We start from the raw sequence: 26,870 nt of genomic DNA, 5'->3' as shown, positions 1-26,870 counted from the left end.
GCTTGGCCAGTAGTTTCTCAACCTACACAATCTGTAATTTTTTAATGGATGTATATAGCGAAACATATTATTTCAGCGAAAATAAACTTCAGAAAAAGTGAAATTACACAGACACAGTCGGATGTTACCATCACTAGGTTGAGTATTTACTATTTAGGTCAAATCTTGTTCTCATTACCAAGACGTCACAATAACAGTAATTTCACAGATATATTGATATTTAGTTTTTGTACACATTGCACCTTTAACAGCTGATTGTGAGGCACTAATTGAAGCCTGACAGTACGCTTCAAGTAAAGTATAAACCGATATTACACCATCTTTTTATGTATCTTTGTAGCAGCACTTTGTAGTTTCATAACTTTGCCACAGAAACCTTGGTGCGAACCTCGGCTGCCTGCGTTCTTCACTACACAGCACAGGCAAAAAGTTGCAGTTTTTTTTTTTTAAATGAGAATTTGTTTTTAGATGTGCCTCTTTTTTAGTGCGGGAGTAAAGCCAGCCTTGTTGGCAGCACCTCAGTGGCTCACCTGTCATGAAAAGAGAAAGAGGAGCGAGGGGAAAGTCAAAGGAAATCCTTGGTGACAGAAGTCGCTCCCTCAAGTTCAGCCGCTTTTTTTTTTTTTTTTTTCGCCTTTTCTGCGTTTGGTTTCCTTCCTCCTGTTTAGCCTCTTTCTCTTCTTCTTCTTCTTTGTCTAAGGACAGAGGAGGGAAGGGGTTTCAACTCCTAGGACAACATGAAGGCTCTCCTGAACGCCTCCACCTGGAACGACGCCCTCTCTCTCTCTCTGTGTGCGTGTGTGTGTGTGTGTCTGTGTTTTCGCCGTCCAAGCTTGGCCATTTGCATTCGCTTGATGCGAGATAAGTGCAAGGAGAGGTTTTTTAGTACGCAGCACAAGAGGCTTCTGGTTTCCACTCCCTCCCTCCTTCACCCTCTCCATCTCCACCTGCATCCCATGCAAGTTTCAAGACGCAGCATGTGTGTGTGTTAGCGTGTGTGTGCAGCATCAGGAGGCACGTTTCACACATTCAAACTGAAGGGCCCTTTAAAATGACAAAAAAAAAAACTCCCCCTGCTGCAGAAATCTCTTCATCCCCTCTTTCTCCTCGTTTTTTTTTTCTTTTTTTTCCAACCTCTGTCTTCCCTCTGAGCACCGTGTGCGCCGCGTAAAGCATGAATCATCTTGTACTTAAACATCACTCCTCTTTCTTCACCGGAGACGAGGCCACCGCTTCAACATGAGGGGACCGTTTAGTTTTCCTTTTCTTAATACTTTATTTTCTCATGCTCCCCCTCTGTCCGTCATGAAGATTTATCTCCTTGACGTGCCGGCGCGCTCTCTCTCCCTCCTCCTCGAAATATCATTTGCATCGACCCGTGTGTTTGCAGTGCCTTCCGCCGTTCCTGTACGTCTGCGTTTAACTCCCTCCACCTCCATTTGATTTGGCCACTGAAAGCTTGATGCTCAGGCTAGGTGATGGTTTCCACACTGAGCAAAGGAGGCGTGCATTTGCGAGTGTGTGTGTGTGTGTGTGTACTTAGTGTGTAGGCAGATTGATTTGTCCTCCCATATTTCCTCCCACACCGAACGGGAGTACAACCATTACCTAATTTGTACAACCACAGAACACTCCAGTCCCTCTCATCCCTCCACCCAGTGTGCTACAGGCGACCGCAGGCCTGTTGAACATGAGATTTTCTTCGTCCTCTGCCAAGCGCACCGGGCCTCGTACCGTACGCAGCAACATATGTCCAAGCCCAGAGTGCCGAGGGGAGATCACTGTTTGAGTTTTTTGCACGTCCGAAAGACCCAGAAATACTGTGAGACGATTTGATATGCGCTAATTGGAATAAATGCCAGAACAGATATTTAAACAGTGAATTAAAAGGTTACTATATATATAGTAACCTTGAATTAAAAGCTTACTATATAACAGTGAATTAAAAGGTCACTATATACACTCCTGATCAAAATTTTAAGACCAGTTGAAAAATTGCACGAATTTACATTTTTTTTTTGCCTTTGCCATCAGGAGGTCATGACAGTGTGGATACCTGACAGAAAATGACACTGAATCCACATTTTTGCCAAGATTTGGGCTTTTAAAGGCAGTGGTCTTAATCTTTTGATCAGCTGATGAACAGCCTATTTCAGTTTAATGGTTGTTTGCAATAAATTGCTTACTCAATTTTTTTTTTTTTTTTTTTTTTTTTTTTTTTTTGGTCTCACTCCCATTTCTTCTTTTTGCATTTTGAAGCTCTGCTTAGAACCTTCTTAAGATCCAACAGTGCAAAATGTAAATTCTTGCAATTTCTCAACTGGTCTTAAAATTTTGATCAGGAGTGTATATAGTAACCTTGAATTAAAAGGTTACTATATAACAGTGAATTAAAAGGTTAAATTAAATATCTGTTCTGGCATTTATTCCTTATATTCCTTATTAGCGCATATCAAATGAGATAATGTGTGATATGCATGTGTAAACAGAATAATTCAAAGAACTTGTAATTGACTTTTTTTCTTGTCTTTGTGTGTGTAATCAACTTGTGAATTTTTATAGTGATATCTGAAAGTAAAATTTTTAACCCCTTTCACCTGTGTTTTAAAAAGTTTTTTTTTTGTTTTTTGGTAATATGTGGTCATATATAGGTGATTTTCAAAACTTTCCACCAATGGGATTCCTTGGGACTTTTTTCCCCTTCACTCAGGACAAACTGAGGATCCAAAATCAGTTGAGTTTGCGTCTCTTGCAGTTTGTCCTAGGTTCACCCCAATTTTGGTCTAAAATTACTGAACTAATCAGCCAGTCAGACTTTCAGACTTTGCGCAGCCACATGACTTTTTATGGCCGATTATCGAAGTCGGGAGAAAGAGTTTGACGGACCGCAGCGCTCTTGAGCCCAGGCGAGTGGCTTGCACGTTCAACACCGTATCATTGATTAAAAAACATTTAATTTAAGATTAAAATGCGTCAGATTAAAAAAAAAAAAAAAAAAAGATCTGATAAAAGACTTAAAAGACTGTCTACAGCTCGACAATGCGCCTGATGTGAGTGTTTGCCGTAACCATGGCAACAACAGCGCCCACTGCATAGCGGATAACGTGTAAGGTTTAGGTGAGGTCACTGAGTGATGGCACTGTGAGATGCAAACAGAGAAAAACACACAAAAAATGTAAAAAAAAAAAAAAAAAAAAAAAGAAACATAAAAATCAGCCACGAGCCGTCTCGACAGACAGGTTGAGACGCAGATCGATATTCGCTGCCTCTCCCTCTCCTCTTAAAGGTTCCCCTTGACTTTCTCCGCTCTCTCTAGCTCATTTGCAGAATCAAGGCCACACACACACACACACACACACACACACACACACACACAAATATTTGTATGACTAACCTCCCATCGGCCTCATTCACTCCCTGGTCCCGTTGCGATCCGAGCCTCTGCAGGTTTTCTCCGCAGTCCCACTCCATGACGGCTGATTTCGCTGATTAGTTCCTCACGTCTGATTAAAGATGTGCTAATCAGCGAGCTCAGCCGCTGTAGTGATTGGTTAAACCGGTTGGAAAAAACCTGCGGACCCTCGAGCCTCAAAACTTAACCCTAACCTAACACAGCCCCTGACCCCGAAACCTCACTCTTAATTTATTCTAACATTAATGTATTTCTTAATATATTTATATCCGTCTCCCGCTCACACAGCCATCCTGAACGTGGCAGAGAAAGGATGTTGCTAAGTGCTTGGCAGGCGCAATTAATTTCAAATAAGGCGATCTATTCATGAGGCGAACACCCCATACAGAGCCGAGCTGCACTTTCCTTTCCAGTGAGTCTGGAAGATTTTTTTTATTTCCCTAAGTACATTTGCGATTATATGCTAATCTCCATGTGACCATCTGAGCACTGATTTTTTTAAATATGTTTTTTTTTTCCATCCTTGTGAGGAACAGTTGGTCCTCATAAGGGCAGAGACACGAGAACACGCGCGCGAGTTTCACCCTCTCTCTGCGCTCTCCGTGCTGCAGGCCATGCTGGAGGAGGCGCTCACCGCGGAGGAGCAGGTCTCTGTGATGTTCACGCCTCACTCTGGAGATCCCACCGCCGAGGACGTCAGCCGCGCCGAGGACGCCTTCAGGAAGCAGCACCCTGCCTTCACCGCCTTCATATACACAGGTTCAGAAACAGCATCTCATTATGTAGTAATAGTCCAGTCATTTTATGAAAAAACCTAGGACAAATTGCAAGAGAAAAAAACTCAACTGATTTGTATAAGAGACATTTAAACAGTGAATTAAAAGGTTACTATATACATATATATATATATATAGTAACCTTGAATTAAAAGGTTACTATATAACAGTGAATTAAAAGGTTACTGTATATATAGTAACCATTTCACTGTTTAAATATCTGTTCTGGCATTTATTCCTTATATTCCTTATTAGCGCATATCAAATCAGATAATGTGTGATATGCATGTGTAAACAGAATAATTCAAAGAACTTGTAGTTGACTTTTTTTCTTGTCTTTGTGTGTGTAATCAACTTGTGAATTTTCATAGTGATATCTGAAAGTAAAATTTTGAACTCCTTTCACCTGTGTTTTAAAAACAGTGTTTTTTGGTATTATATGGTCATAAATAGGTGATTTTCAAAACTTTCCACCAATGTGATTTTTTGGGACTTTTTTTCCCTCCCCCAGGACAAACTGAGGATACAAAATCAGTTGAGTTTGCTTCTCTTGCAATTTGTCCTAGGTTGACCCCAATTTTGGCCTAAAATTACTGGACTATAAATCAAGACAGATTGCTGGCAAAGTAATCCACTCAATTTTGTTTTTCTATAAGGAATAATCTAGCCTCACACAGCCATACTCCAGATGATTTCATTTGCATTGTTCACTTCATGGGCACTGCAGGGTTTGGAAAAGGGGTGGCAACAATGGACGTTTACAAAAATACACAGCAGATGATTGGACTGTCACCTCTCATGAGCGACGTCAGACAAATGACCCCTATGACGTAGCATAAAAGCACCAGATGGAAACAAACTGTGGTGATGAAAGCGAGCGAGCCTGTCACTGAGCATCGACACCGTGCCACAACACGAACTCCCTCAAGAGCAGCCACTGTCGCGGTTCTCCCTGTCGCCATCAAAATGACACCACGCCTGTAGTTTTTCCGAGCATGCTGATTGGCCGAGCCTTTCCGTTTCCGCTGTGCGAGGTTAGTAATACGTCAAATCGGAGTTTCTTTGAATTTGGGGACATCTTCGGCGCTAAAGTTTCAGGTGAGATCTTCTCATACCGAGCTTGGTGTCCATACCCCCTGACTCACACTGTAGTTCATTGGGATCTGGCCACTGCAACAATACTGAAATGCTTTCAGACTGGCTAACTGTTTGCCTTTAACTTATCAGTGGCGGTACATTTCTCAAGATGAGACGAAACTGCCAGACTTCGCTTGCTGTCGGTAACATCACAACTCTGACCAGCAGCTGCCATGTTTGTTTACTGCTATCCGTGCAAATTGCAACTACAGGGGAGCCAGAGGCGGCTCAGCCCACTTCATAAGACATGAGCCCCCCTGAAAACATGATTTGAGAAATTTTGGGAGGGGGGGTCTCTAAGATATTAACCCTATAAAGCCTGAACTATGAAAGAATTGGCAGAATTTTTTTTTCCAATTGAACCCTTTATTTAGTCCTATAACAAAATATATATGTAAAAAAAAAAAATCAAAAAATATGTTATTACACGACCTTTCTGGTGTATGATATATGATATGTACTTGAAGTGTCAATGGTATGGTCCAGGGTGAACAGGGGAAGTGTTCAAAGGTATACAACAGTATTTTGGTCAAGTATCGATTAAACTGAAAACGAATGATATATGATACAAATGGCTTTATAGGGTTAATTGACAATATTTTTAGTTTAGTTCGTTTTTCGTCCACTGAGAACTCGGAGGCAGCTGCCTTTCTCAAGTTTCACGCCCCGGCGCGACCGAACATCAGAGCTCTGTGTTTGTGCGAAGCTGCTAAACTCAGAACGTCAAAAGAACGTCCTGATTCGCATTTCAAGTTACACAAAAACACAACAAGAGCTCCCCCGAAAGCCGTGGTACAGTTCACAGTCACCACACGCTGTGAAGCCATCATCAAAGAATTAGTCGAGCGGCCAATCAGGCGTCTCACGCAGATTTCGATCTAATTCACCCTCCCCATTCAAAAATGTGGGCATGGCAGTTCATGAAGGCTGTTTCACGCCAGTTTTGTAAGCCTGTTCTCCAGTCAGCTGACCGGTCTGCTCGCTCGCCAGCCAATGAGTCAATTATTTTACCCATCAGTTTGCTCATCAGTCCGGTTGTCAGTTTGCCAGTTGGTTTTCTGGCCAATCGGTGACTCAGGAGAGGAGGAAATTCAGCTGAGGAAAGACGAGAGAGGCGGAAAGGAAATATCTCAGAGAGCCAAGTTAACAAACCTGGCCCGAGGCCCCAAACATCTGATCAGAGGAGAGAAGGAGGAGGAGGAGGAGAGATAGGAAGGGCATGAGATGAGCCGAGCTGAAAAGCTAGGAATAGAGAGGAGTGGTGGTGTGAGAGCGGGGCTCGAGTCATGATGGGCTCGTGGAGAGTCTCTGTGAAGGGGGGCGGGATCATCTGATATGTCGAGGCGTCTTCAAAGACAACATGAAATGGCATCTTACCGCTTTTATGTCTTCCCTGTCATAAGAGGGTGTCGGGGTGGGATAATCACACGGTGGCATGATTATTCAACAGAGCGAGCCAACAGGATTTCGGCCGGGGAGAGAAACAGTTTTATTTTATGGGACGGGAGGCACTGATCAAACATTTTTGAAGACTTTATCGGCTGAAATTTGTATTCATGCCTGCTGGTGCAACAGGAGGTCAGCATTAAAGATACAGCGTTTTCCAGGAGGTAGAAGAAACGGAGCTCAGTTCATTCAGACTTTAAAATTGACTATTTTCATGCAAATAAGCTTTCAAAAACTTTCCGCTGCAACCCGGAAAGGTGAAATTCTTTGAAAAAGCGACAACGGACGCAGCGTATTCCTCCGTCTGGTAAAAAGTAGATCCACAACTTAACTGGAGCTGCCACTCTCCATGGTGCTGATGTGCTTTAAGTCCCACCTTATTAGAATCTGGCAATTATGATTGGTCAGAAAACACTGAAGTGATGTTGATATTGATATTGCAGCCGAAAAGTCTCCGCTGAGCCCTGAACTAATGAAGTGATAGGTGAGGTGGCAAAGCATCCTTCCCTCCTCCTCCTCCTCCTCCTCCTCCTCCTCCTCCTCAGAACCAACCTGGACTCAAACAAGCAGCACTCGCTCTTGCCGTTTTCCTTCCGTCGATCTCCTCTCTCCTCTCCTCTTTCACCCGGCGAGCTTATTTTCTTTCATTAGCTGCTCCGTTTTCCTCCTCCCTCTCATTCGCGCTGTCCTGCAGACCTGAACTTGAACTCTCCGTCTCTCCGGAGGTCACATTTATCACCGATTAGATTCCTTCCGTTATCTGGCTCCTCTGGAGGGCCCTCCATTTCTGAGCCGCCGACACCGCTGCTGCTGCTGCTGCTGCTGCTGCTGAAGCAAAATCTCTCATCTACCCAACGTGAGCTTCTCACAGATCAAGCAAACGGAGCCTCATTTCAGACAGATGATCAGGGTGCATGGTGCGTTTTCTGGTCATCAGTTTTACCGTCATCGGGATACTACAGGATAATCGGGCCGATTTTTGTCCCGATCTGCCCCTTCCGATCAAAGCCAGCAAAGGCCCGATTGTCTGATGTTTGCAAACGTCATTGGGTCTGATGTTCCTGTGGTGTGGGGTGTGTTAAGAGGGATTTTGTTTGGTCCGATCCGCTCGGAAGGCCTCGGAAGGAGAGATCGTAAATAATGAACATGTTTAATATTTGCGACTAGAAATCCTGTAGTGTGTGGGGCGCTCCGAGAGGAGCCGAGCAAGCACAGTGTGTAAATAAACGGCGTTATTTTTATCAGTAATGACTATTGTTATCGATTTATCGCCCGGTCCTGCCTCTCGTTTATTGTTTTGTTGTGTATTCGAATACATCTCACCCAACACTGATCACCCTCTGATGCGTCTGACAATAAAATGCGCATTTTATTGTCAGAAAAGGTAACGCCGTTGTAACGGGGGAAACAATATATATACATACATACATACATATATATATGTATTGTTTCCCCCGTTACAACGCCTCGGCTTTCCGCACACTACAGGATTTCCACACACTAGACTACAGGATTTCTAGTTGCAAATATTAAACATCTTTTTGTCCCTTTTTTTTACCTTTATTTTTTGTTATTATTATTATTATTATTTTATTATCCTATATGAAAAATGTGCGTCTTGTGGAGAAAAAGCGGCTTGTCAATTTTCAAACCGATCGGACTTTGCAGTTTTTTATCAACATGAATAGAAAATGAGGCCAAACCGTAGACATTGCATGTAATTCTCGATGACAGAGCGGATAGTGTCTCCGCCTGCCGTGCGTGAGACCAAGGGTTCAATTCCCTACCCGCGAGATTTGGAGTATTGAGCGTGAAGAACCTGATGCTCTGCTGAAGAATCGGTTGTGTGGTGTGCTCTGTGGTGCACACCACACACTATAAGATCAGAAGAGAAAGATCTTGTGCGATCTGTCTTTTGTTATCATCAAGTGTGTGGTCTCTAAATCTGTGAAGGTTTGAAGAATCCTGTAGCATGTGCCAGCCTTAAAGGGACCACCTCACGGTCCCCGAGGGAGGCTCAGCGGTCCACCGGCGAAATGAGGACTATTTTAATGTCACCGCGGCTGAATTCACCGGTAGAGGACGCAGATTAATGAGTGCACTCCGACTAATCTCCCCATGTTCGGCGTCGGCTACACGGCAAAATAACACGGCGAACATCATCCCTTTGAGCAAATCTAATCAAAGTGAGGTTAAAGGGCCTAATGCGTTCCCGTTTGTGAGCCTTTGATATGAAAATGCTCGAGAATGTGTGTGTGTGTGTGTGTGTGACATGAAGATGAGCAAACCGAACACCACGAGCCCCGGAGACACTGCTCGTGCTCGCGCGGATGTTCTTCATGCTTATCACATATTATCGTAATAACACCTCAGAGGAAGCCACTATCAGCGGCGCCGCCATACCCGTGATTGTACGTAAACAGCCTCTCGGGTGTTACGGTGTTTACACATGATTACCGACGCATATGTGCTCCAACGTCTTCATCAGCGGCGTATTAACACACGTCTGGACCCATCTGCATGTGACAGCGTGCGCTCGTGTGTGCCGCCGCTTCTGTGCCGCTCGGAAATGCTTCGGTTTTGTTGGACAACTTGAAACTCATGGTTTCACACCAACCCTGAACCTCCGTCGGAGCGGGTTGTTCCCCAGGTTTAGGTTATTTTCTTCTGTTGTTTAAATTGTTCATATTTCTATTTTGTTTTTCTATATTCCTTTTTTTTTATAATGTTTATATTGCTTTTTGCTATTTATTATCTCTTTATACTGTTTAGAATGTAAATTATGCTTCATATCTTGCTATCCACTTTGCTGCTGTAATGCGTGAATTTTCCCCACCGTGGGACTAATAAAGGAATATCTTATCTTATCTTATCTTATCTTATCTTATGAAAATGTCATTTGTGTGTAAAAATCACTGCACACGGGAAAAAAAAAAATCACTTAAAAAAGCCCTTCAGCTCTCACAAGGGCTGTGTGTGGTTTATTTCTATCTAGCTGATACATTTCTATCGAGGAAAATTATTTTGTGATAATTATTGTTATCGATTTATCGCCCGGTCCTGCCTCTCGCTGTTTATTATTTTGTTGTTTATTCGGATACATCTCACCCAACACTGATCACCCTCTGATGCGTCCTCTTCCTCCTCTTCCTCGCTGTTACCCCCCCCATCCCCCCCCCCCCCCCCTTTCCTTTCAGAGCCCACAGGAGGCCACATCCTCCCCCCGACCACCGACTGGCTGTCAGCTGCTCCCCCCCAGCTCTACCTGCTCACCCTGGGCTTCAGGAGAGCGGAGGCTGGACGCTTCCTCCAGAACCTCCACGCCAGGGCCTGGCCCTCTCTCACAGGTGTGTGTGTGTGAGTGTGTGAGTGTGTCTGAGTGTATATGTGTGAGTGTGAGAGAGAAATTGCTTTGACTTAGGTAACATATTGGAACTTCTACTTGAGTAAAATACAGTGGTGGAAAAAAGTTTTCGGACACCCTTAAAATTTTACACAAGCTCAAATATTATCATGAAATATTTGTGGAAAAATCTTTTTTTTGTGTTTCAAAAGGTGTGGCTGCATTAGACAGATACAAACAAATATAAATTATATTTTTTTGTTTATTGTTTACAAGAAAAACTAACAAAACTAAACTCTTGACAGTTTAATCTTTATCTTCAGGCGTGTTTCCTGCGTTAGGTTCCTTGTTTTAGCCATTTTTGTGTCTGAAGAACTTTCAGATGTGCTGGCTTTATATAAACATGAAGCTTGGCAAAAAAATTGTGTCTTTTAATAAAAAGAACCACCTTCATCACTGGTACCAAAATGACCCAATAATCAAAATTTCTTATGTATTTTTATGGAACCAATCAATTTTAAGTGTTTAATGGCTTTTTTAGGATTTGTTTAGTATTTTGGCTGTGACTGTACTAAAAGAAATTGCACTTGAAGACCTAAGAGGGATTTGTTAATGCAATATTTCACAAATGCATGGGGTGTCCGAAAACTTTTTTCCACCACTGTAGCTCAAGAGCCACATTCACCTGTGGTTAGCAGGCCTTATTATTTAGTTCATTTTTTAACATTTTGAAAGTAAAATTACTGATAAAAAATTCCAAAAAATTTACACTAGAATCAGTGTCATTAATTACTTCCACTCTTGGTTCGGTGTGTTTCACCCAGCATTTTCTTGATTTCCGTGTGGAAAAGCGGCACTTCTTTACGCCATCCAAACAGAAGTAATTCATAAATCATAATTGAAGATTTAACCCTGTTAGCTTCAAATTTACTAACAATTTTTTATCAGTTGGGATCCATTTGATCCCAATAATGTAAACTTCTAGAAAATGATTGTAATACAACTGGTTACCCCAGTTTATGTGTCAGTTACTTTATGTGTCTTATGTGTCAACTACCTTAATTACATAGCACGTTAACCCTCCTGTTATGTTCACATTTTTGAACATCTTTATGTTTGGGGTCAATTTGACCCCTACAGTTTAAACTTCCACAAAATTATTTTAACCGAAATTGTTATCAAAGTTTATGTGTCAAGTACTTTATGTTTCTTTGTTAACAACCTAAATAGCCCTTTAAATAAAACATAACCCCCCATACATCCAGTATAATTAGTATAGTATAGTATTCCTATTACGCGACTGTGGAAAAATATGAAAATCACCATAAATCTCACTGATTGACCTAAAATTGGAAAGAAATAATAATTTTTGGTGTTTTAATGGCTTTATATTATTTCTAAGTAACGATTTTTGTTATTTATAACCGATGCGTTACAAAGTGTGTACAGGACATTGAAAACATATCATCATGTGAATTTCATCTTTACCCAGTAGTACCCATTACATTAGGAAAACTCATTAAATATGAAGCAAAAAAAAAAAAAATCATATTAATCATTTATTTAGAGATGTTAAACATTGGCTGGGGTCAAATTGACCCCAAACATAATAGGAGGGTTAAATAAACCTCCCCCACTCACCCGTCTTATACATCATGGTTCATATTTTTCCTCCCAAATGTCACATGAACTATCAGCAGTCCTCACTCTGCTGCAGGTGTGGGTGTGTTTGTTTAGGGCCCTGAAGCGGAGGGAAGTTTTTGAAGATTATTAATGACATGTTATAGCTCCTCAGTGTCCAAAACAACTAAAGCAAATGTGTGTAAGATGTTGATATTACAGCTAAAACAGCCTGGGGTCAAACAGGCCCCAAAGCAACAGGACCTTGAAGCATAACATCCTATTCATTTTATGTTTACGCCACTTGTCCCCGTTAGATAAATTAGGAAAACTGAGCGCTGACTGCCTGATAAATGATCTTTAATAAAAGATAAAACCATCAGCTCGACAAACCCAGACGTCAGTACACAACAGGAGCATCGGCTAAATTCTCAGCTGTTCACGTTAATGCAACACCACCAGTGTATGAGCGCGTGTGTGTTTCAGTCATGGCTTTGTGGCAATTATTAAAAGTATATGCCCAGTGGCTTGGAGATTCAATTGAGGCGACTATAGTATTATAAATCATCAGTCTCTTACATGGCCCGCGGCGTACAAGGGTTAGCGATGGCGAAACTGTCGGAGTTCATTATGATCTTGGCAAACCTTCTCGGTGTCACCAGTGGAATCTCAATGATCCCCAAATATATCGGAGGCATGAAGCGAACGCTGGAATATTTTACTCAATTAGCGGTGGGCTACTGTTTCTCCAGCTGAATTTTAATTAAGTGAGAGATTAGCTCATTAAAAACAAGGGATGGAAGAGCTTTGCTCTCACACTCAGGTCATTAAGCTTTTATGACTGTTCTAAAACCATAGACAGACACACAGGCTTTATCTAAACAAAGCGGCGCGGCAAATAAACTCCAGCACGACTTTTCTTCTCTCAGCTAAAAAAATGACAGACATGGACAAAAATGTTGCCGAGTGAAAGCAGGAGTAAACACTCAAAATGTCAAAAAAAAAAAAAAAAAAGAGAGAAAAAAGTAAGCGCAGTGACCAGAGTAGCTGTACTCAGACTTGTGTGTGTCTGTGTGTGTGTGTTTTTTTTTTGTTTTGTTTTGTTTTTTGTTTTTTTTTTAAAGGTTTGGATGTGATTGGACCGCGGATGCCGTTGAATCCTGAGCGCAGATGGGAGGATGAGGCGGTGAATTGTAAATTGTGCGACGTGTACAAGAACAGGATCCTGCCCGTCCTGGACCTGATGCAGGCCACCCGGATCGATGTGAGTAGAAGAATATAGACACACACACACACACACACACACACACACACACACGTGCACATATATGCAGTATATGTGTGTTTTCATGGCTGACGAGGATGAACATTCCACTAATATTTCCTGTTTACCTGCAGCCGTGAGCACTCCGACTTGTTCGACTGTGCAAACAAAGCCTCTTTCTTTCTTTCATTCATACATTCAGTCTCTTTATGGAAAAGGTCAGCGTTGCCATATTTGCACATATTCATAAATCGGTTGATATCCAAGGGTTTTACGACATTTAAAGGTGGGTGTGTTTCTCCGTCTGACCAAAGTGGGCTTTTCTTTTGCCCAACCTGAAACTGTTTGGCAAGTCGACCATAAACAGGCAACAAACTGTGTTAAAAACCCTAATTCTTTATTCTTTATTTTTATTTATTTATTTAATCTTGTAATCTGTGGATACTGCTGAAAACTGTGAATTTCCTTCGGGATAAATAAAGTATATCTATCTATCTATCTATCTAAATGAGACACATATTCTGGATGTGCTGTATGCACTATGTACTATTTTTACTGTTCATACTCCGCCACTGTAAATACTGGACCATTTTATATACATAGAAAATATTTATATACATATATCTATATTTGCTGCACCGCACTTTGTTTTTTTGCACTTCTGGTTAGATGCTAAATTGCATTTCGTTGTCTTAGTACTTGTGCTTTGTGCAATGACAATAAAGTTGAATCTAATCTAATCTAATCTAATGTAATCTAATGCATGACCAAAGAATGCTGCTAAAACCCGAGTAACATCCTGAAAATGCCACGTTCAGGAAAAGGCCCAGTCTGGATTATCCAAACCAAACATCTTGTTTACATGACCCATATCAAATTTGGGATATTGTCATATTCGGATGACGTGCAGCAAATGGCTCAGGCTGGGATGGAGCCCGGGCCACCGCAGTGTCACATGAGCCACCGGGGGGCGCTCAAAAACCAAGCCGCTGCTGAATCCGTGAATCAAATGAACCCTTGTGATTCAAGTGACTCTTGTCGAGCGTGAATCGAAAAGAAGAGTCAACTGGGGGGGGGGGGGGGGGGGGGGGGGGGGGGAGCCAGTTAAAACGGTTGGTTTTCCCAGCAGAGCGACACGAGGTACCAGATTAAAAAAACAAAACAAAACAAAACAAAACCCAGAAGAGTGTGTACGAGTGTGGCGGCAACACGCTGCTGTCAAAGCCCTCCTCTTCACCGCCGCTTCACATTCAGTCTCAGCCGAGCGACTCGTTCGAGTTGGTTTCCTTCCATTTGTGATCTGAATAAAGTTTAGGGACATTCGCTCGCTGCTTAAATAACTAAGCCTATAAGTATATGTGTGTGTCATCAGCATTGCAAATGAAGGAAAGTCTCCTCCAAAACGGCGTGCGCTCCATCTGTCGGTTCATTAATTGTCTTTACCTCCTGGCTGACAGCAGACATATCACGCATCGCCCTCGTATTTCCATATCCTCAGACTCATATTTACTTCTTTTCTCACTATATATGCTTGCAAAATGGCTTCCGCCTGAAATATCATTTCTCCAACATCCACTGGCTGTTATTGTGGCTGCAGAAATACCCAGGATATTGTGCATGATTATGTCCGTCAGTTTATTGGAGGGAGGCATAATAGAGCTGAGTAGTATATTAAATTCATGTTCATTATGCACGATTATGAAACAACCTCGCCTCTATATTGCAAAGTCTGCAGCGTGAGCGGTTTTGATGGATTTTTCTTTCTCGTGTGTCACAGCCCCAGTGTGTGTTAAAGCATTTAGAGTGTGTGATATTTTGGTTGATAAATACCATCTCAGCCCTAAAAAAAACCCAATAATAATAATAATTATAATAATGGGACTGTGCTTCTTTACATAATAACTGAAAAGTCGAGTCAAAGATCGCCAAAGAGTCATCGTGACACGCTTTTGCAATTATAAACCGAGCCGTATAGGGAAAGCACCATACTTTGGCTCCCATGGAACGAGACAAGCGTTAAAAAAAGAGGAGGAGGAAGAGGAGTGTGAGAGGAAATGAGGTGAAATGAGGAGGCGTAGCGCAGTGGTGGCGGAGGCATATAATGACCACTGCTCCCATTTGCAGGAAAATGAAGGAAAATAGGGCCACTGAAAGCCCTCTTAGCAAAACAGTCAACACACGCGCACGCACGCACACACACACACACACACGCATGCACTTAATTTCTTCTGTTTTGTCCAGCTATAACTGAGGATTTGCATGTTTCCATCCAGAATCGACTATTCCTCAAAGTGCACCTAAAAAGGAGACCAGAGGAAAATATTCACACTGCAGTTGTTTGAAACGGACAGAATTTCACTAATCCAGATGTTTGTGTGTATTTTTCTTTTTCTTTCTTTTTTGAAATTTCTCTATAATGTAATGGAGTGTGTGGACGGTACGCCTCTGCCTCGCAGGACTCGGTGCCGGTGACCTTTTGAGTGAAATAGAAGGAAAAGACTCAACGGGCAAAACTACTCGGATTTCCTGCAGACGAGGGGACACTGGTGGAAATAAGTGGAAATTAGTTTTCCTCTCATGCGCCGCGGTTATTGCACTTGAAAGAAACCAGAGAAAAGATATCCCCGCCGTTTGAAAAAAAAAAAAAAAGGATCATACACTCCTGATCAAAATCATAAGACCAGTTGAGAAATTGCAAGAATTTAGATTTTGCACTGTTGGATCTTAAGAAGGTTCTAAGTAGAGCTTCAAAATGCAAAAAGAAGAAATGGGAGTGATACAAAAAAAAAAATTGAGTAAGCAATTTATTGCAAACAACCATTAAACTGAAATAGGCTCTGACCGCGTCCAAAGAGAGAAAGCTTTTTTGCCTTTGCCATCAGGAGGTCATGACAGTGTGGATACCTGACAGAAAATGACACTGAATCCACATTTTTGCGAAGATTTGGGCTTTTAAAGGCTGTGGTCTTAAACTTTTGATCAGCTGATGAACAGCCTATTTCAGTTTAATGGTTGTTTGCAATAAGTTGCTTACTCATTTTTTTTTTTTTTTTTTGTCTCACTCCCATTTCTTCTTTTTGCATTTTGAAGCTCTACTGAGAACCTTCTTAAGATCCAACAGTGCAAAATGTAAATTCTTGCAATTTCTCAACTGGTCTTAAAATTTTGATCAGGAGTGTAAATGAAGTGAATGGAACATTTGTGTGCATGTTTTTGTTTCTGTTTTTTGTCACATTTGCGACAGTCATTCTCCTGGCCTCATTTCAGTCTTTTCTTTTTCTCTCACCACAGCTGTTGCATGAATTTTTTTTGTTTGTTTGTTTTGTATTTGAATCTCATCCTCTACACTTTCCAGAATGTCCTATGACAACCCCCACAGCCTCGAGCGTGTTGCATTCAGCTGTGCGTTGTGTGTGAAAAGTCGGCTCGGTATCGGTCATGAGCTGTGGTTTTACTTTCTCAAACATGCAATCAACCTTCACTAAGCCCCTCCCTAGAACGGCAACTGTCCAATCCCACGTTAGTAACCGTAACTAGGCAAGGGAGGCCCGGCAAGCTTTCACAACAAGGAAAATACGGAAACGCTGAGCAGATGGAACCTGCGACAGAGGATACTCTGCAAGTTGACAGGCTGGTGTCGTATATTTCCCGTTTCCGAAGCCAAAAACGCAAGGAGAGGAGAGATGTCGGACATGGATTACACCAGTGGTGCCCAAACTTTTTCTGCAGGGCCCTTCTTTTGTAGATAACAATATTTTCAAGCCGCTGCTGTCCAAATCAGGCCAGATTGGTTCAGAAAAACTTCTTAAAATTGGTACCAAGAACACCACCACCCTCTCTGTTTCTTTACTGGCTCTTACTTTGGCATTAAAAACAATGGTGTCAGCATTTGATAACATCAGGCTCATATGAAAAACACTGGAATCATGTCACAACATGATGACAGGCACTTTTTGGGCTTGATAAGACACGATTAAAAATACATCTGACTTTAGCTGGATTTTTAAAACGTATTTTTAACACACACATAAACTTAAATCCGTGACATTTCTTTGCAAGTGCTGATTGGTTTCTAATCATTGTGAGACATATTAACTTTTATTAGCTTATACAGTGTTGGTCTTTAGTTCAGAATTACGTCCACACCGCCGCCCCCCCACCCCACGTGCACCCACAAAGCCCAGTCAGACATGTCCTTTGCTCACAAACTGCTGTAGAAATTTGTATTTGTTTTTTTATTTGTTTTTTTTTTATTTTTATTTGAAACATGGTCTGCAATAAATACAGAACTGTGACTTCAGTGTGTGACATCTTACCGTTCATTCATTGCTTCAAACAACCTAAAAATTGTCTCTCTGCATAAAAATGGCGAGTTTACCAACTCCCCGAGAATAAACAAAAACCTGAACTTTTTCTCTGCAAGAATTAAACTTGTAGTCCTGCAGTCTTGCAGCATGCATGTTCTAATTTTGTTTTACTGTGTACCAGCATTCATTGCTTTCAACAGGTTTTCTCAAAATTGCCTCTCTGCACAAAAATGGGAAATTTACCAACTCCCTGAGAATAAACAAAAACCTGAACTTTTTCTTTGCAAGGATTACACTTCTGGTACTGCAGTCTTTACAGTCAGATACCGAGGCTTGGTCTGAGAGTGTGTTGCTCCGTGCACGTGTCGCCGCACACACCAGCATCGCCACTTTCTGCTCCCCGGAGGCTGGCCTTCACCCGCCGTAATGAACAAAGAGGCTGCCTTTTGTTTTGCTTTCCATGGGCGGTGCTTTGCCTCAGTGACACTCTGTGTTCTTACGCCGAGAGAGCGACAGTGATGTTGCGAGCTGTCACGGCCGCCGCAGGAAAAAAAAAATGCCGCATACCATTGTGCTTGGAACTCCGGAAAAAAAAGTGACTTCCCACTTAGAAATGTGCAGCGGAGCAGCCACTCAAATCAGAAATTCGAGCACGCATCCGGTCTCAAATCTGCCAACACAAACACACATGACATCAGATCAACGTGGCAGCACGCCAGTTTGACACACTGCGCAGATGCTGGGGATTATTTTTATGAGCAAAGCTGAGAAAAGCAGTCGGTTCCTCATTCTCTGTTTCCCCTCACTGGTGGTGAAGCCCTGCCTGGTGGGTTTCTGTGCATTTCAGTCAGAAGTTGGGAACAAATGGTTTGCAGCAGATGTGAGACTTGTGCCCCGTATGCAAAATGCAACACACCTTGTGGCCGCATTGCATTCTGGTCTCCTGAGGCTGCCGCTGGAGAAACTGGTGTCTCTGCTACTCTTAAAGGAATACTCCAATGTTTTGGGCAACACAATACCATAAACCTAAAACGAAGATATGCGATGCCATTTTCCACCTCTGTACGTCCAGTGGTTCTGTTCCAGTGGGTAGCATGTCATGTTAACTTAGCATAAAGACTTGAATTCTATGGGAGTCGTTAGCGTGGCTCCGGCAAAGTGAAAAAATAAACCTCACAGCAACTCCGAAGCTGTCTTATTTACACAGTGTGTCATGTGGCTTTGAAATACACTTGTTGGGATTTAAAAAAAAAAAAAAAAAAAAATTAGAGGCGTTTCAGAAGTTCGATGTTGGAACTGCAGCCTCCGTATTCATTTATCCTTCCGTCTCTGACAGGTCGATCCGGTACAAATTAACTCCTCCTGAAATGTTTTTTTTTTTTTTTTTTTTTTTAATTCCAAGATGTGCATTTCAAACAGACATGACACACTGTCAATAAGACAGCTTCAAAGTTGCTGTAAAGTTTATTTTTTCCTCTTTGACAGGGCCATGCTAACGACTCCCATTGACTTCAAGTCTTTATGCTAAGCTAACACGAAATGCTCACCACTGGAGCACGACCACTGGACGTACAGAGGTGAAAGTGGTATCGAACGTCTCGTCTCAGTCTGCAGAAGTCAGAAAAAGGGGATTTTGCCCCCAACTGCCGGAATATTCCTTTTTTCACTAAATTTTATTTTTGCCAAAGACGAGCCTACAGAAACAGAGCTGACCAAATTACATGTTTTGAATGAATGAATCCCAGATGGATTCATAAACCATGAAAACGATGGTTTAACAAAAGCTATACGTAAGATGCAAAACGGGCGCTGTAACTGATCCAATATGGAATAAAATCAAATCCATATCAGCGGCAAATCAAACCTCTGCCTCCTCCTCCTCCCCGGATTTCTCCTTGTATGATTCTTGAATGTGGGTGCACAATCGCGGCGGCAGATAGAAGCTCTTGCTCTTTGATTGTGAGATAACGACATGAAAACCTGATGTTGACACGTGTAGTTTTTCAGCTAAACTCCAATGTAGCTGCACCGAAAATATCACAGCATTTCATTTTATTTATTTATTTTTATTTTTTTCCAGGGATCAAAGGAGTTGAATCGTGTTTCCACAGTTTAAGCATGGGCTTTGCTTCCATGTTTGGAGTGTTAAATTGAGAGACCGTGAGAGTCAGGGTGTGTGTGTGTGTGTGTGTGTGTGCGTGCATGTACATATGCCTCCAGGCGGCCGCTGGAGACGGTACATAGTGATGAAGTATGCTTTTCTGGTTGATCTGTGTATCCATAGCGAGGGGGGGGGGAGAACAAAGTGTCATGAGGCGTAACTGAAGGCCACGCTTGCACCCAGCTAACTTTTTTCATCTATCCCAGCTCATTCATTCGTCCATCCATCCTCCATCCTTCTTTCCTTTCTTTTCTCTCTCTCTCTCTCTCTCCCCGAAGAATAGCAGTTTGGGAACTGGAGCACACGGACCTCGGGGAGTTTGTGTGTATGCATGCATGTGTGTGTGTGTGTGTGTGTCTTGTTACATGCGTGTGCGTGTGGTGACCTCCACCAGCTAAACATCAGTCTGGGAGGGAGGGGGGGAGGAGGCTGCCCTGCAAAAAAAAAAAAAAAAAAGAACAGAAAGAAAAGGGAGAGCAAGAATGACAGTTTTTCCTCCCGTGATTTCTGGGCCCTTCTTTTATGTGTGTGTGTGTGTGTGTGTGTGTGTGTGTGTGTGTGTGTGCTGAGCCTGGGGCCTGGCAGACTGCGATTCTCTATCAGGCCCCACTGTCTGCAGAGCGTAAAGTCCACAACACAGGAGGAAGATAACCGGGGGTTAGGGTTGTAAAGACCCTTGAGTCGTTTTTCTTCACCGGACACGTGAGAGAAGAAGTTTCTGGAGCTTCACTTTCCCCTGTGACTCTGTCTTTGTTGGCACAGTTAAGCTTCACACTCAAAGTGAAAAAAAAAAAAAAAAAAAATGACACTCAGAAAGTTGCAAAGATGGTCAGAATGTGCCTCGGCCAGAGAGCACACAGCAGCTGAAAAATATTCAACTTTTCCGGGGAAAAAAAAACTGCAACGTCAACTGCTTTTGTAAAAAATGATCATCTGAGTAATTACCGCACTGTGAAAATTTGACACAAAACTCTGTATTCTGTTTTGCTTTGCTTACTTTGGTTCGGTTTGTCGTTTTCCCATCAGCCCTCAAACTGCTGTTGGCAGCACTTTCTTAACCTCTTCAGCTCCGCCGCACCCCTGGGTGGCTTTGTCCTTGGCCCGCTGCCGAGCTTTGTTCAAACCCCACGGAGCTTTATTTTAAATTCCAGCGGAGGTCCCAAGGTTTCCGGTGATGCCAAACACGTGCTGCTGAACCACAGGGACACGTGTGTAAAATGACGCGCGAGACACTGAGATGTTTTATGATTGATGTAATCCTGCAGCCGTAAAAACCACGGCGGCTCGGGCTGGAATATTTCACTCCGTATAAGTTTGGTGCGGGCCTGACACTGTCGCACAATACGGAGAGTAATGTTTTCAGTAACTCTGAAGTGGATTAGGCGAACTTTAAGGAAAAAATGCATGTTTGATCGGTTCATTTTACGACTTTGACTACTAGTGCAGGGGTGCTACCGCTCCACCCGGCTCAAATAATTGTTTGAGGTGCTGGAAGATGAGAAGACTGAAGTAGAAATCTGCACACTTAGTCGGTGCAAAGTTCACTGTACCAAGCTTTTAGTCTGAGACCGTCTTCAGAGCTTACATGAAACAATAATGGACAAGCAGGGTTCAGTGAGAGGACACTCCCATACGAGGGGGGGCCGTGTAGCACAGTGAACAAAGAAAAACAAAAAGCAAGTGACATTTGCACTGACTAAGTGACTGCTGCCATGAAAACAGTCCAACCAGGTAGGAGGAAAATTCTTATCTTAACCCTCCTATTATGTTTGGGGTCAATTTGACCCCAGCAAATGTTTAACGTGTCTAAATTAATGATTAACATCTTTTTTTTTTTTTTTTTTTGCTTCATATTTAATGAGTTTTCCCAATGTAATGGGCACTACCGGGTAAACATGAAATTCACATGATGATATGTTTTCAATGTCCTGGACACACTTTGTAACGCATTGGTTCTAAATAACAAAAATCTGTACTTAGAAATAATATACTCAAAATCTTAAGACCAGTTGAGAAATTGCAAGAATTTACATTTTGCACTGTTGGATCTTAAGAAGGTTCTAAGTAGAGCTTCAAAATGCAAAAAGAAGAAATGGGAGTGAGACAAAAAAAAAAAAAAAAAAATTGAGTATACCTGACAGAAAATGACACTGAATCCACATTTTTGCCAAGATTTGGGCTTTTAAAGGCAGTGGTCTTAAACTTTTGATCAGCTGATGAACAGCCTGTTTCAGTTTAATGGTTGTTTGCAATAAATTGCTTACTCAAAATTTTTTTTTGTATCACTCCCATTTCTTCTTTTTGCATTTTGAAGCTCTACTGAGAACCTTCTTAAGATCCAACAGTGCAAAATGTGAATTCTTGCAATTTCTCAACTGGTCTTAAGATTTTGATCAGGAGTGTATGAAGCCATTAAAACACCAAAAATTAATATTTCTTTCCAATTTTAGGTCCAGCAGTGAGATTTTATGGTGATTTGCATATTTTTCCATAGTGGCGTAATAGGAATACTGGATGTATAAGTGGGGTTTAGGTCGTCAACAAAGAAACATAAAGTACCTGACACATAAACTTTGGTAACTATTTTAATTAATTAACACATTCACACACACACTTGCATGTATGTACAAAAAACACCCACTGGCACGCTCGCTACAAATTCAGCACACACTCACACACGATGAAAAAAAAAAATGTTTTGGTGTACGTGCATGGTAAACTAATGACACAACACACACACACACACACGCACACACACACACACACACACTTCCGCCAGATGAAAGCCCAGTGATCAGAGCGCTGATGATGCACACGGTGCCTCTCTCTCATCTGTGTTTTGTCTCACTTGTTTGCTGTGTCGTCGTCCCGCCACCCCCCGACACACACACACACACACACACACACACACATCCCCATCTGCCAGGGCCCTGCTGCGCGACGCTTTTCCACCTCTTTGATACGTCTGTCATCTCCCACTGTTAAGTTTGCTGATTATATGTCTTTTAGGCCGTTTTGCGCCGCGCTCCTGATCGCCGGCCCGCTAAGCCGAACAAAATGCCTCACAGCTTTGGTAGCAAAACAAACAGCACTGACACCATTAGCGCCCCGTGAATGGCGCCGCGGGGGGGCGGACGCGTGTGAGAACCGGAGCTGGATATCAGTCCAATTCTGCCGTGGAAGAAATTAGTCTCAGTGAGAGCGTGGCGCCTTTTGTTCCTAATGGCCGCACTCTGAAAGCGGCCTGCGATAAACAGCGAGGCTGTGATGAGGGGAAAAAAAAAACCAAAAAAAACTGACAACAAAGCAATAAACGAATCATTTTAATTTAGCTGAACTGCTACGCAACTTAAAAACATTGATTAACACCTTCTACTGAGTTTTTTTGTCTTAAACTTCCCCTAAAGTAACTTCTAAGTTAAAAAAAAAAAAAAAAAAAAAAGTGCTGTTATACTGAATATCAGCATATCGGTGATTCGGCCGTAGGCATGAGGCCAAACATCATTACAGCAGTAATTCACTGATTACTGTGCAAAATGAATGGTGTTAATGGGCGGCGGCGAAAGCACTGAAAATAACAACCAAAATTGTATATACAGTGGTGGAAAAAAGTTTTCGGACACCCCATGCATTTGTGAAATATTGCATTAAGAATCACTCTTAGGTCTTCAGGTGCAATTTCTTTTAGTACAGTCACAGCCGAAATACTAAACAAATCCTAAAAAAGCCATTAAACACTTCAAATTGATTGGTTCCATAAAAATACAGAAGAAATTTTGAGTATTGGGTCATTTTGGTACCAGTGATGAAGGTCGTTCTTTTCAAATTAAAAGACACAATTTTTGTTGCCAAGCTTGGTGTCTACATAAAGCCAGTACATTTGAAAGTTCTTCAGACACAAAAATGGCTAAAACAAGGAACCTAACGCAGGAAACACGCCTGAAGATAAAGATTAAACTGTCAAGAATTTAGTTTTGTTACTTTTTCTTGTAAACAATAAACAAAAAATATATATAATTTGTATTTGTTTGTATCTGTCTAATGCAGCCACACCTTTTGAAACACAAAAAATATTTTTCCACAAATATTTCATGATAATATTTGAGATTGTGTAAAATTTTAAGGATGTCCGAAAACTTTTTTCCACCACTGTATCTGATTCTGAATCAAGTTGTCATGATGATTTTTAACTCTCCAAATCCTGTTACACTTCAGACTTTGTTTTTATTGAATCCATGACAGAGCCTCATGACTAAATGATAGAAGTGACCGACATATATATTTTTTTTTTTTTTTTTGTGCCATGAAAAGGCAACAAAAACCCTGAGTGGAAACTGATGAGGCTGATAAATCCCTCAGTTCATCCATCTTGCCAATACATTAATCAGACCTGATGAGGGGCTGTCAGCTAGCCGCTTTGCCAAACACACTGGCTAGCTGCTGCCGGCTGGCGTCGCGGGCATCAAGTGTGTGTGTTTGCAGTAATTATCGGTGTCGTTAAAAAACGAGCCAGCTCGACGCGCCTCGCTGTCAGGCTGACGACAGACGGTGCGCGAGCGGGTGCGATTCATCATCAGCTCCCGCCCGGGGAAACTGTTGCTTCCTCGGAGGAAGACACACACTTTCCTCACTTTGTGCTTTGGGATCTGAGATACACGCACCGAAAGAGCCTCAGCGCAGGGGTGCACACAAAGTTATTGGATTAACCCTATAAAGCCATTTGTATCATATATGATGCACATTTTCAACTCTGTTTTTCGTTTTCAGTTTAATCAATACCAAAATACTGTTGTATACCTTTGAACACTTCCACTGTTCACCCTGGACCATACCATTGGCACTTCAAGTACATATCATATATCATACACCAGAAAGGTCATGTAATAACATATTTTTAAAATTATTTTTATATATATACAGTTGTCCCTCGCTATAACGCGGTTCACCTTTCGCGGCCTCGCAGTTTTTTTAGTGCAATTTTACATGCTTTTTTTTTTTTTTTACTGGACTTATTTTTCTACGAAGGTTTGAACTTTAAGACAAAGAGTTTAAACAAGAGAGAAAAGTGAGAAAATGTTAATGCCTGTCTGAGAAAAGTGTATAAAGTGTGTAGTGAGGGGTTTTACAGCCTTAAAACATCTATAATAATTGTAAAAAATAAAGCTGATTTCTCCGCGGATTTCGCCTATTGTGGGTTATTTTTAGAACATAACTCCCACGATTAACGAGGGACCACTGTATATATATTTTGTTATAGGACTAAGTAAAGGGTTCAATTTTTTTTCAAAAAAATTGGAATTTTCTGCCAATTCTTTCATAGTTCAGGTTTTATAGGGTTAAAAATCACCTCTGTAATTTTATTAATAGTTCATCATTAATGATAAGAAAACTGTCGGATGTGCCGCGAGTCGCTGCCCACCTCCCTCCAAAGACGTGTTACTCTACTATTTTATGTTGTTTTCTTTTATCTCTGAGAAAAAGTGATTGAGGTCTAGAGCGTTTTTGAGTTGCTCTTTTTGTGTTTATGAATCGCCTGGCAGGCTGGATCAAACGGTCTCGCCTCCGGAGGTGAGACCGCCCCCGCCTCAGTGGGTGTTGGACTGAGGCGGAAATCAAGCCCTGAGAGAGTCTGCACGCCGATATGTTCGACACGCACTCTTTTATCAGGATCCGTGAGAAGGACTTTTCGATCCTGGCTTGAGATCTTTGTCAGCCTGATGAGGATCCCGGGATGTGATCGAGGCGTTGTTCTCGTAGATCCTGATGAAGGAATATACATGTGGAGGCGCCCATCCCCTCTCTCTCTCCACTGCCTTTTCTTTCTCTCTCTCTACTGTGACTGTCAAAAAAAAAGGAAAAATGCCAAAAAATCATCTTATATAAAGAGTACACAGGGAGCGTATTGGTGTACAGGTGGTGTCTCGAGACTTACGATGCACATCCACCGAATCCAGCGATGTTTGTCATGAACTCTGACCGAGTGTTGCCAGACAGTTTGCAGACGACGCCGCACACTAATTTACAGATGATTGTTTTCATCTCAGAGACACTTTCTGTGCAAGATGTTTTTGTGGTTTCAGCTGAAAAAACAAAACAAAACAAAACAAAAAAAAAAACAAAACAGGCATCTTTTTTGTCGCTGCTTTTTGAGAATTTAAAAACGTCTTTGCTTTACTTTGCACCACAAAATGTACAATGTAAACAGATGTGATGTGCATAAATATTTCTTGCATTTTATATTTATTTCTTACTTTATTTCTGATTCAAATCACTTACTGCAACTTATGAGATACTAGAAATGGGAAATGTTTTGCAAGCAATCACATTGGCCATTGGTGTTTGTGTGTGTGTGTGTGTGTGTGTGCTCATACGCCAGCACACACTGTCATCATTCCCTTTGCACACACAAACTCTAACCTGTGTGTGTTGTGCTGTGTGTGTGTCCCCAGGCAGGTGTGTGTGTGGGCTCAGGGCTGATCGAGCGGCTCCAGTACAGCAGCCTGCTGGCGAAAGCCGGCCTCCACAGAGAGTACGGCGCCGTCCTGCAGCGCTGCCAGGCCCGGCTCGCCACCGCCCCCTACCTGCAGGAGGGCGGCGCACAGCGAGCAGGCGTACCGGTGAGCACATAGACCGCGTTTCATGTGGGAAGCTGCTGTGTGTTTTTTAATCACTTCATATTTGTACTTTGTATTCCATGTCCTGGTTGTAAATAGACAAAATGGGCTATGTGCTGACCTGGTTAGCATGTAGCCGATTCCTGTGTTTGTGCTGGACGCATTGGTGAGCTGTTAAAGAGAAAAAAAAAAAAACATTTTAGGCTGACAAAGTGAAACTCTGAGGTAAATTCATACATTACAGTTAGTGCCGTCAAACTGAGAACTATAAATTATGAGGACAGGGAGTTATGAGGGGGAAAGTATAAAGTATAAATCAATGCTTTCCAGAAAAGAGAGGTGTTTTTTTTTTTTTTTGCTCACATTTGTCATTGTTTTCCTTATTTTAATCAGCGACTGAAGGTCAGGCTTCTTTTTACTTTATTTAATTTGACCTTTTAGTTACCTCTGCATCTGATTATGTAACGTAGTGTGAAGTTAAGGATTAGGGAATGAGTGTAGTCAATGGAAAAAGGCTCACACATAGATAGAAAAAAGTGTGTGTGTGCCAAATTTTACTAATGTCCTGTTGTGGGGACAAAAAACAAGTCCCATTAGAGAAAATCGTTAATTTTACGGTGAAGATTTGATTTAAAGGTAAGGTGACTTTAGAGTTCGGTTAAGGTTAAGGTTAAGGTTAAGGTTAGTGTTAGGCAGGTAGTGGTTCGGGTTAAGGTTAGGGCAAGTCTTCAGGAAATGAATGTAAGTCAATGTAATGTCCTCTGAAGTGACGGAAACACGACTGTGTGTG

General features: G+C 41.9%; 1 protein-coding gene across 1 annotated transcript in view; it reads left to right on the top strand.

The window, feature by feature from the left end:
- Positions 1–26,870, top strand: part of LOC115357388 (spermatogenesis-associated protein 16-like) — a 100,036-nt gene that overhangs the window by 42,167 nt on the left and 30,999 nt on the right. Inside the window, exons 3-6 of the mRNA XM_030048785.1 lie at positions 4,024–4,171; positions 9,969–10,118; positions 12,859–12,998; positions 25,916–26,083. Coding sequence (XP_029904645.1) covers positions 4,024–4,171; positions 9,969–10,118; positions 12,859–12,998; positions 25,916–26,083 — 606 coding nt within the window. The remainder of the gene's footprint in view (positions 1–4,023; positions 4,172–9,968; positions 10,119–12,858; positions 12,999–25,915; positions 26,084–26,870) is intronic.

This window comes from Myripristis murdjan, chromosome 4 (assembly GCF_902150065.1).
Source record: "Myripristis murdjan chromosome 4, fMyrMur1.1, whole genome shotgun sequence".
Taxonomy (NCBI): Eukaryota; Metazoa; Chordata; class Actinopteri; order Holocentriformes; family Holocentridae; genus Myripristis; species Myripristis murdjan.
This window is presented reverse-complemented; position numbering and strand designations above follow the sequence as displayed.